Genomic DNA, 11,584 nt, shown 5'->3' with positions numbered 1-11,584 from the left:
GACTTTAGTACATATTTCTTCCTTTGTTCCTCCCACCCCAACAGCAGAGGGTTCACCTTGTACTCAAGTTGTGTGTAATGATCGTAGAGGCCCTGTGCTGTGAGGCATCCATCTTCACACAAGTATGAGCTTAGTCCCTGTGTGACAGTAGAAGCCCAATGCCTTGGTGGCACCCTAATATGATGCCAGAACCTTCATGCTCACCTGACTAAAGTAGAGATCTATGACTAGACCTGTCCAGGGAGAAATGTGCCTGATGTCTGCAATGAGTGATAAATGTATTTCCCAAGCTCCTGCTCTGGTGTGCTGTATGGACAGCCTCCTGATGGGTTCCCACTGCTTTTCCTGACATCCTTGGTCTTCAGTGAGCAGAGTTTTGGGATCAGACCTTTTTGTCCAGTCTTTCTTCCTAGCCAGAAGAAAGGTCTTTCTTTCTAGACTGCATGGCCATATTGGCACTGAGAGAGAAATTTATATATATATATATATATATATGGTCAGATATGCTCGAATGAGCCCTTGATCTCAAAGAAAGTGTTGGAGGAAGCGACAGCCATCTCTCGGTCAGGATCACTCCTTTAATAGTAAATCCATAAATCCATCAATGGACGAAATGATCTCCTAAAGAGCTGATTAGTCCTAGCCTAGATGATTTAAGGTTTCCCAGGATATTTATGAGATTTAAGATTGGTGGCATTCATTTTAATAGAATATCTATCTGCACTTCCCAGACAGTCTTAAACTTCTGCTCAGTGTTTGGGAGGATTTGTGTTTCACCTTTACAGTGAGGGGGAAAAAAGGAAAGAAAGAAAGGAAAAAAAAAAAAAGAAAAAGGAGAAGAAACTGTCAACTTGAATATTACCCCTTGCTACCCACAGTATATTTTTTCTGTCCCAGTGGTATATAAACATGTGATTCTTGCTTAGCTTTAGACCCGCCTTCTAGCAGCATGTGGGAAAGGCACTGAATGAGATGGCACTAATATGCACGCAGTAGGATTCCTGTATCTGAAACTGAGACTACTTGTCTTTCCTTTCTTGAGCTAGTATTGGGCAGTTTCCCCCAAAAACGCTTGTGTCAATACTGCATGAGCTATATGCAAATTATATTCTTTGGGTATTTTAGTATCTCTAAAGATTACTCGGTCATTCTTTTTAATAAATGCGCCTTTTTAATAAATAACGCTGAATAAGAAAGTGGCTCTGTTTTATTAATTGGATTGTGCCTCTGAAACTCCTAATTCCTAGGAGTGATCCAGAGCTACATTTGTACCTCTGAGTTTTTTCCTTTTTGTAAAACTGAACCAAAGTTTGCTTCTCTTACTAAAACACACATTTAAGGTTTGTTTCTGTTCCTGGTGTTGAAACCTGAGATGTCTTTTTCGTGATGTACTACTCCAGATAAGAGCATAGACCAGAAAATTCAGATCAGTTCTCAGCTTGCCATATTTTTAACAGCTTCTCAGTTCCAGGTGTGAGAAGTCTGTCAGTTTACATTCAAGTAAAGCATCCAGTAAGATCTCAATTCAGGCAAGAAATTCAGGTGTTTGTATGGCTAAACAGGGCTGAAGTAAATGGACTTTGGCTTTTGCTGGGTGCAGATCTATAAACATTAACTCATTTGACTTAGAAGAAGTCCTTTGGTTTCAGACAGTTTTATAGGAAGTCAATAAGAAGGTAAGCTCTGTTACTAAGAGGGGGAATTAAATGAATGGAGCTCATCTCCAGCAGGAGTACAAAAACCCAGCAGGTAGACTTTGCAAGTGAAGATTTTTCCCAAGTAAAGTCGTGAGGATCCGGAGAACCATTCTGATCTTGATGACTGCTTGGCTCCATGCTTAGTCATTTTAAGGATCCTCCCAAACCGAAGGTGGGACATGGAATTTTTGTTTCTTTTTATTTGCGGAAAGAAACCAAGCCCTGTGCTCAGCTTTTTGGAGTGCCTTTGCCTTGATGAGTGTTACCTGAGTCAGGAATCTGCACACCAGGGGAATGGCCAGGCATTGGCAGCCAGAGTTGATTCGCAACAAGAAAATAGTGGTGAGGGGTGTAGAGGTGGGGAAGTATCCTTGGTGTTTGGCAGGGAGAAGGAGTCGTGCTGTGAGGGGATGTTCAGCTGGCTGGGGATGGAACTGGATAAAAGCTCTGTTCTCTTCTGTGGTGGGGTAAGAAAAGGAGCAAGAGGGCAGTTACCGTGTGCCAGAGGAAGAGAGGTGCCCTGTGAGGAGCAAGGAGAGCCCTGAGGATGGAGCTGGGACAGGAGAAATGGGAGGTGGTAAGATGCAAGAGACTGGGTGGGCAGAGCAAGGAAGGGAGCGAGAGAAAATAATAGTCTCTGGCTCTGATAAGCTGTCATGAGTGACTCGGGCTATCATAGGAAGCACATTTGGGAAGCAAGCGCAGGTCAGGTCTCAACACCATGGCTGCCTTCGTTTGGGTGGGATGCAAATAGGTATAAGCGCTTCCTTAGCACCAGACATCTGATTTAGGTTGTATGATAGCCAGAGAGAGAAAATTCATAGCATGGCATGCATTTCTCAGGAGACTATACAAGGAGATCAAAATTAGAGGTATTCAGAGGTAGTGTAAGTTCCTTGTAGACTGGCCAAATCATAAGCTATGCAATTCCTAACTCAGTTTATGCCGTTCAGAACCATGTCTCTGGCACATCTGTCCAGATAAACAGCAACAGTGTTTCACTGACCCAGCTGAAAACAGCAGGGAAAGCAATACGGTTCCTTTCTAAACCGCCTCAGCAAATAACAACGTTGCCAGAGGTTTATTCATCTGCTCATGCTTGAGGGCTGGTAAGGCAAGGCAGACAAACTGGAAAACCTAGTATTGCATAGCATGAGAGCTGCAGTCCTGGAGACTGGGCAAATCGATACTTCCTCCCCCTCCCTTTTCTCTGCAGCTAGTGCTGGACAAATACGTATTTGTCCTTCTAAGGAATTCCCCTTTCTGATGAGTGTTTCAAGATCACTCCTGCGAAAACTATCCCAAGCCTCGCTGTTATCGTCTCCAGCCTCATACCAGAACTGCTACGGGCATAACTGCGCCGAGAAACCAGAAGGAAATGAGCTATCTCCTTGCTTACTTCAGAAGCAAAGTTCCTCGCACAGGAGCAGAAGCTATGAGAACGCAGAGCCCTGAGCGGGAGCAGGAGGATATTGAATTACAAAGAGAAGAGCTTAATGGGGAGGAAAGAGAGACTGACCACAGCGAGCCTCTAAATTCACAAACGGCTGCAACAGAAAAGGTAGGAATTTCGGTTACTCACTTGATGCTTATGGAGCCGTTGGGAAATATTATACAGCAAATGAAGTGACTCTTCATAGGAACATGTTGTGGGACTGCTAGTTGTTTGAAAGAAGGGGATATGTTGCTCACCTGAAAGTAAATGTTGGAAATGTTAGATGTATTTATTTTCTTCTTTTTAGTGAAAAAAAAAGGTTAGAATAGGATTTTGAGAATTGTTATTTTTTGTTGTTGGCTGTTTGTGACCTTTAACTCAATAAATGAAGTTATATTTAGCACTCTTGAGTTTTGCTTTCTTTTGCTATATGTTAGTGGGAGTGGGCTCAAAACCAAAAAGGAGAAATGTTAAAACCTGTATTTAAATAGGTTTTGTCTGAGAACAAATGAATCGGAAAACAGCACCCAAAGAATAGGATGCCCTGCAGCAGCCTTTAAAAGCCATGTTAGTGTCTCTTTCTCGTTGCTGGGTAATTTGTGGGTGCTGACAATTATGCATTTGTATGAACAGACCACACATAAACCTAAATTAATATGGCATCTAGCATTTAGGTTAGCTTGAAGCTAGGGAACAGAGTAAAGTCGGCAGAAGAATGGTGTTTAGCTAACAGGTGACTGTGCTACAGTCTTTTTTTTTTTTTTTTTAACCACTTACTTAAAGGCAGAAGGAAAAGCTGTAGCAGAGTCCGCCAGACTAGACCTCCTCACAAGCCGATTCATTTCCCACGAAAAGCAAAACCGCAGCCCGGGCTATACTGTGTGGGAGTGGCCAGGGTAAGGTTACTTCTCCTTCAGTGCGGTGGGCTGGACCCACTTGCTGAAAGCCACACGAGTGCTGGAGGAACGCCAAGAGAAACGGGAGAGGGAGTAGAGCAGACACAGGGGTCAGCTATCTGAGCTTGGCTCTCTTGAGAAACTTTCGGTTCAGAGCCTTCCTCTTCCTGGAACTGTAAGTCTTCACTAGGGCTCCGTATCTACTGCTGATTCTGGTGTTTGGCTTCATATCCCATAGTGATTGCTGGAAAATTGTTATGGTCTGCTTTGTGCTCTGGTAGAAAATTAATAAGAATGACCGCCTTGTGCAGCGTGGAGAGGTTTTCCTCTCTGCTCGTTCCCAGCAGCCTTGCCATGAAGTGAGCAATGTCCAGAGGGTGTTGGCCAGCTAGGAGAGGGAAGTTTGAAGAGCTGAATGTTTCCTTGAAACCAGCTCACTTTGCTTGATTAAAAATTGAGTTTTCGTGAGGGTCTGAGTATGTGGCTGGGATTCTCAGTAGAAATTTGGGCTTGATACAAGCTGGCACAGGCGGTTGTTACGATAGCTGATTTCATAGTTGTAGTTTGGGCAATAGCTAGTGTTCTTGTCAGATACAAAATGATATGCTAGTGTTAAATACTAAATTGAGTGTTCATTATTCCAATACATTAAAAAAGAATATCAAATAAATCAGCAAAGGCATGCTGTAAGATAAACCATATTCAGCCAGTTGTTCATCATTCTTTGCCAAAGTGGAGTTGTACATGCAGAGGTATATCTGTAGAGAGCGCTTGGAGGGTTTTTTTTGCCCACTCTTCTTAAGAAATGATGATTCTGGGATATTTAGGTGTCTCTTCTCTTTCTGTGCATCTGTCACCCACCCAAAAACCTGTGGTGAACCTCAATTAAATCAGAAAAAAAAGTTATTCACAAAAATATTACATTATTAGAACGTTCAAATACTAAAGGAAGGTAATCCGAATTAAGGCCCGCAGCTAGCAAGCTGTTTCCTGCTATTCTGCATGTGTGTGGCCCTGACAACCCACACCACGTGCTTTTCCATGCCTGATAATGACTTCAGAAAGGTCATAGTGTTAATAGGGAGGTTAAGTCAGGATTTACAGTAGGTGGAGCGTAATCGAGGCAGCATGGTCTATGTCTTTTGTAACAATTTCTGCCCTTCATGCAGTCTTCTATCTGTGGAAAAAAATATTTGGAACTTCTTGTTTGTTTTGCTATGCCACTTAAGAGTATTTCTAAAATTGATTGTGCTGGGGTAACTAAAAAAAGACTCAGCCTCAAATCCTATAAAAAAATAAATGAAAGGCAGGAATTGTGCTTACTCCATTATATGAACATGCCTGCATGCACGATTTCTCCTGAGAAATCTCCTAACAGATGTGAGATTTGTGATGAAATTTCTGGTAAAAACTCACAGTCATCTTCAAATTTTCAGCCTTTTGAAGAAAAAGACAGAATGTTCCTTAATGCAATAACATTTAAGGAATAGCACTCCACTTGCATTGGGTGATATTATCAATGTCGCTGATACTATCAATATCACTGAGGCTGATAATCTGGAAACTCCTCCACACACACTTTTTGTTGGGAAAGATGGCAAGCTTTGAAAGAACAGCTTGTGTATAATAATAATAATAAAGAGAAATCTGCTTCAAATAATTTTGAAAACTCCAAAAGTACCTTTGTAGCACCTTAGCTCTATGGCCGATTCAAGAGTCGGAAATTCTGCGTAAGTAGGGAATTAAGAGGGCCTCTTTCAAGTAATAGACTCCCTGTCAATGTCCACTGTATTCTACAGGTCTGTATGCCCACCCACAGCAGTACTTAAGGGTAGAATCCTTTCACATAGAATATTGCTCAACAATGAGACCATTCCTCTGTTTATTTTGGTTGATTTGTTTGGTTGGTTTTTAAGATTTTTGTTGTTTTCTAAAAGTGAGAGTAGAGCCATATTTAAATACTTTCTCCCTGCCTTATTTCATTAATCAGTTTTCACTTTCCTTTTTTTAACTAGATCAGAGATCACTGGAAATTGTGCAGCAATGTAATTTTCTGGAAGTGTAAACTATGGATGCTCATAGCCACAATCTTTATAGTGTTCCTCCTGGTAATTCTCATCAGCCTAGTTCTGTATTCTAGTAAGTATCTTACTCTCGGTTCATCTTCCAATGCATATCAGAATGATAGCATCCCTTACCCTGCAAGCTGACTGCTGCAGACTTGGATGCTGAGTGCAGAAGGCGGGTTGTGTATTGAGTGGTGGATGCATGGTGGATTTTCAGTGACCATTATAAGGAGATCCCGAGGATTACAGCAGCTTAGATGCTACGTTACTCAATTTTTTTGGTTTGTCTGTTAATCCCTATTGGTGTAATGGCTCACTCTTGCTGTGGTTGTGATGGCCACCTGAAGCACCCGCTCACAGCTGTGTACACCTGTGGAACTGTTTGGGTAGACATGCAGCTCCACATGTGAATGCTGTTGTTTCAGCAGACAGCTGCCAGTTTCATGGATCATGGGCCTCCGTGTGCTGTTGCTTTTCTTTAGGTGACTGGCATTTTCTCTGTGACTTCTAGACTATTACTACTTAGGAAATTCGTGAGAAAGCCACTCTAGAGAACATCAAGAAGGTATTTTTCCTATTTCTATTAACTACAATTTTTCCTCTCTTTCTGTCTCGTTTTGGATATTAGCTGTTTATACAGATGAGGATGACTATTGGGATCCTGATGCAATACTACACAGTGGAAACTATCATAGTTTTTCTGGAAAACTCAAGTTGAAGTGTGGTCTTCCACACACTTTCTCTGAAGACATCACTAAGAGGGTATGTATTGACATGGTTCTTGGCTAGGCTAACTTTGCTTGTGAGAGGGATTGATTATTTTTCTCTTTAAGAAATTGCTGTTATTCTGTACAGCAACTAAGTCATTTGAAAGTTCATATGACTTACTAAAGTAAGCTTAGATTCTGAGCTTTGTTTTTTCCAATATCATTTAAAGTCCTGATTCAGCGGCGGGAGGAAGGGGAATGCCTCCTTTTAAACATATGAATAGCTGCAGAGATTTAAAAAGTCTAAAGTTTTGCCTAAGTTTTAATAATGTTTGGGAATTCACTCTTCACAGAGGAGTATTTTGTTTAGAAGGAACCGGTGGAGGTCATCTAGCCTGACCTCTGGTGTTTTCCCACAAGTGTGTGATGACGAGCTCATTTAGTGCTGTCATTTCCTTTGAGTCACCATGGCTCTGAACAGTCTCCGTAAGCTCAGCAGGCGTGGCAGTGCTGGTTTAGACTTACTGTGAAAGGAGACCCTTCCTTCTATAGAGTAACAGTAGAAGGGCTTTCTCGTACGCATAAATAAATAAATTGGATTTGGCAACTTGATCACGTACTTTTAGCTCAGCCTGAATGACTCTATTGTGTTCAGGTAATATAGTAATCACTCAGGTACAGAGGTTAACTCATTTGTCAGGCTCAAAAGGCCTGTGTGCGTACCTTTTCCAGGACAGATGTTTGTTGGCATTTGACATTCAACACCTGTGTTTATACCCTGGGCAACACCTTAAAAGAATGATTCACTGTCCTTTCTTTGATGTGGAAAAGAGATAGCAAATGGAAGAAATATATATTTTCTTTTCTTCTTTTTTCTCTCCAAGTTAACAGAAGTCTATAGTTCGTCTCCTGCTTTGGGACGTTACTTTAGGTCAGCTCAAGTGGTGAAATTCAGGTAAGTGATTTCTGCCATGAAAATCATTTGATATTTATAAATTTTTGATAAGGCACACACGTGTGCCTATATAAGACATAACATTTAAATCTGAAAAAAATAGGATGTTTGGGAAATGGTTAATAAGGATTATGAAAACTGGTAGAAGGATTCTCTAGTGTAAAGAGTGCTGTCAGTAACAAATAATTACAATAACGTGTTTTTTTGGGCTGTGAATCTGCTGTATTTAGTCCCCACCCTTACCAGTATAATTAAAGGAAATTTATTAAAAGAAAAATGGTCCACTGGAACCACTTGAAAGCAACATAGCTTAAACCATCTTAACTAAATACAAAAGGATCTCTGGGGCACGGGGATGCAGAATAGTTCATTTTGTTTCCAAAAGAGCTTAAAGGCAACAGGGACCCACAAGACGTGGAAGACAAAACCACAATATTGCATTGCTGGTTTGGATTTTTTTGCCCACTTTATTTTGCGAAACAGGAGCAAATCTCAAAGCAGCAGTATGCTGGAGAGACTGGGAGAGTGGGATTTAGAGGCAGAGAAGAAGGCAGAAGTTAGACTTGCCCAGCTGAGAGGTGCCTGCACGCGCAGGAGAAGCTCGGCTGATGGGGACAGGAGAGGAGTGGTGACAGAAAGAAGGCGAAAAGCCCTCCATCCACCTTACAGAGGCAGGAAAAACTTCACCCTAGAGCTGAGGGAAGATCCTACTCTCAGCAGAAAATGGTGCTAGAGAAAGGCTAAGGAGTTTAGGATGTTTAGGAGTTTAGGAAACTAGTGCATTAGGCTATGGAGATATCACAGTCCTTCAATGAAAGGGGAGAATGAGCTGAAGAGAGAAAAGTGGGGCTGGAAAGATCAGCTCTAGCATGCTCTTGCCACAGAGTGATTGCAGAGGAGTGGGGCAGACAGCTTCTCCAAGGATTTATGAGAAAGCAGTGTGAAAAAAGGGAATAAGAAGGACTGGAAAACTTTGCGGCAAGTAGAGAATTTGAGAAGTCTGAGCAGTTGAGAGAGCAAGGGTAGAGAGACGCCCCATGGGCTGGGGCAAGGGGCTGTCCTGAGGGTACTTCGGTAAAGGTGCTCTGAAGGACCGCCAGACCAGGATATACCTGCCCCATCAAATGACTGCGTTGTAACTTAGTGTTTCAGCTAAAAATTATGATTAGGACGTTGAGTACAAACCTGAAGTTCTGTGTAGGTATTGCATAATTTCTCTCTCTCCCTGCCTTCTCTATCTCTCTCTCTCTCCCTTTCTCTCTTTCTCGCTCTTTGTCCCTCTACACCCTTTCTTTCTCTCTTTGCCATTTCAACTTCTTTTTGATGTTTCTGTTGAAATGTCAGTGTTTCTGATTCTTTTTGGAAGATTCTGTTAGGTAAAGTGCAATAGTCTGATTGTACTTAGTGTTTTTGATGGATAAGAAGCAACAAAATGATGAAATGGACTCCAGCCGAGTGACTTACATAAGCCACTCCGGAAAATGGGTTAGAAACCCTGGTTGGGTTGCGCCAGCGATTGGTATCAGGAGAGCAAAACTTCTGGCAGGTTCTCAGCTAGTTATGAACACAGTCTTGTATCACCTCTGATGTTATTGTTATCCTCTAATTAAGTACAAATGTGGAAAATCCTGGCCAGTCAGAGCACATGGTGAGTTGTCCTTTGTGCATTTGAAAATGTGTTTCAGATAGATTGGCATCAGGTGTGTGCCCAGCTTTCATTCATATCGACAGCTGCTCTCAGAAGGAAGTGAAAGAAGAAACAAGAAGCTTGAAGTCTTTTCTCTTTTCTAATACTTTTCCTTAGAATAGGTTTAAAAAAACTCAGTGCCAACATCTATATCAAAAGAAAAGTATTAAAATGGTTACTTGCACATGTTCACACTGGAATTTGTTTCTCTTTCAGTAATGAAAGTGCTACTGTATTTTATCAGCTGGAGTTCTCTGTACCACCATCAACAGAGGGATTTATGGAAAACATAATGAATCCAGAGTTTATAAGGAATATTTTACGTCAAAATATTTATGATGAAGAAGATGTGCTTCATCATGGGCCAACTGAATGTACGAAGCTAAAGCTTGACCCAACTTCTCTTACATTAACATGTAAGTGCTGTGCATTAAAGGGATGACTTTTCTTCAGGGAGAAGTATTTAGTTGGAAAGAGGGAAATTTTTCCAGAAAGACATTAAGAAAATTGTAAAATATTTTGTAAAATATTCAGGAAATTCTTAAATTGCCATGTTTAGATTGTACCCTAGGATTCTTTCTCATCTGAAGATGACAGAAGGATTCATGATGAGAACTGTTCAGCTACTGAGTCCAGCCAAACTTTACAGACCTTCCCTTCCCCCCACTTCTCAACTTAGTAGTTGTGCCATCATGATAATCCTCAGCCATCACATCACAGTACAGAGTGTACAAACAATATTTATGCTTAACTCATTTTTACTTTCTCAGTACTTAGCAAGGAGGAAGAGAAAAATAGGTCTCAAGTTACAATGCTCAACATTTTGTTCCTCATTTATTGACAGGGTTCACAGGAAAAGAAAATAATGTAAAAGGGGACAGGAAAAAAATATGCTGAAGTGTCAAACTGAAGTTTCATTTCAATGCTAATAATGTACTCTTTTTAACTTTCAGAGGAACGATGGAAAGACTTCTCCCTTGAATGTTTGAGAATGCCTTCCCAGGTCTCTTAGTAATGTAAAGGGCTAGGAGCTATTCATTACATAGAAACACTTCCAATGATGTTGATGCTCTGTAAATTCTGTATGATGCGGTATGGTAAGCTGAAAATGCAGTATGTTTATAACAGTGTTGTATGACTAGAACATTGCTACCTCCTCCATTGTTCTGGTATAGCAGTCAGACCTCTTCTGTCCTGCTTTAGTGAAAATCATTTGCCGTGCTTGGTACATGTTCCACTGACTTTGAAACCTCTTCTTTGACCTGCATTATGAATCAGTTCTGCATTCCTTGCACTTGCTTTAAGAGCATTCCTGCGTGTATTTCCCTTCAGTTCTTTCCTTATCCACAATTATCTGCACTGCTTTATTCTTCATACTTGCTTCCAGCTATCCTCATGTCAATGATGTTTTCCCTTTATTTTGTCCTCTCAGAGCAATGTGGAAACTTAAATGCCCCTTTTATTTTCCTTAGTTATATGCAAACCCTTTGCGCTAGCTTCAGTCAACTGGGAATTTCATCATTCTCTTGTTCGCCCTATAGTCTTCCAAAAGAAGGAATAACTGCCAAATTTTTCCTCTTTCATAATGTGAAATAGAAATGTTCCAAGGGTCTATGATCAATGTGTTACATAGTGCCGTGTAGATAAGTCGATTTCTGCTCTTGGCAAAGTCCTGTTGCACTTGTATACGAGAATATTTCTGATGAATGGAAAACTCAATGGTGCTTTTTCTATAGCCAAGTAAAGGGCATCTGGCACAGCACTAGTAAATTTATTTTAAGCGAATATAGCAATGCCATGGATAAGAGGCATATTGCTCCCTAATGCATCTGAATGTCTGAGAAATCTTTACAAGGTCAAATAAGCTGCATACTTCAACAGCTGGCTTGTGAAAAGGCTGTATGACCTGCATTTAAAAAATCACAGAAAAAATAGTCTAGACTCTTAAGTATACCTCTTGCCCCAAGAGCAGGGATAAAAATGAACAGATGCAAGATTTTTGCCTTAATAAGGCAGCAAATACTAGTTCTAGTTGACAAAAGATTACACAAGATGGACCGATGCTAAGAGAAAGGTGCTGAGGCCTATCATGTAGGCCAGTGTGGCATGACGGTTACTGGCACATCAACATCTACAAAGAA

The 11,584-nt window shown here is 41.0% G+C and overlaps 1 protein-coding gene across 1 annotated transcript; it reads left to right on the top strand.

Annotated features, from left to right (window-relative positions):
• Positions 1 to 3,011: 3,011 nt before the first annotated feature.
• On the top strand, positions 3,012 to 10,414 carry CUNH3orf52 (chromosome unknown C3orf52 homolog). The gene is made up of 6 exons (XM_088533476.1): positions 3,012 to 3,258; positions 6,044 to 6,167; positions 6,723 to 6,856; positions 7,686 to 7,756; positions 9,660 to 9,859; positions 10,397 to 10,414. Coding segments are annotated over exons 1-6 (714 nt in total). The 5' UTR covers positions 3,012 to 3,075; the 3' UTR covers positions 10,399 to 10,414.
• The last annotated feature ends 1,170 nt before the right edge of the window (positions 10,415 to 11,584 follow it).

This window comes from Tinamus guttatus, unplaced genomic scaffold, assembly GCF_059628265.1.
Source record: "Tinamus guttatus ecotype Peru unplaced genomic scaffold, ASM5962826v1 Tinamus_guttatus_pri_ptg000035l, whole genome shotgun sequence".
Taxonomy (NCBI): Eukaryota; Metazoa; Chordata; class Aves; order Tinamiformes; family Tinamidae; genus Tinamus; species Tinamus guttatus.
The sequence above is the reverse complement of the archived record's forward strand: the minus strand, read 5'-3'. Positions and strand labels throughout refer to the sequence as shown.

What these genes read in the sequence shown, in the direction of transcription:
- CUNH3orf52 (XM_088533476.1), top strand. Translation starts at nt 3,076, where the DNA reads ATGAGCTATCTCCTTGCTTACTTCAGAAGCAAAGTTCCTCGCACAGGA. An exon ending in AAACGGCTGCAACAGAAAAG is followed by an intron (nt 3,259 to 6,043) that starts GTAGGAATTTCG and finishes TTTTTTAACTAG; the next exon opens with ATCAGAGATCACTGGAAATT. An exon ending in CAGCCTAGTTCTGTATTCTA is followed by an intron (nt 6,168 to 6,722) that starts GTAAGTATCTTA and finishes TTTGGATATTAG; the next exon opens with CTGTTTATACAGATGAGGAT.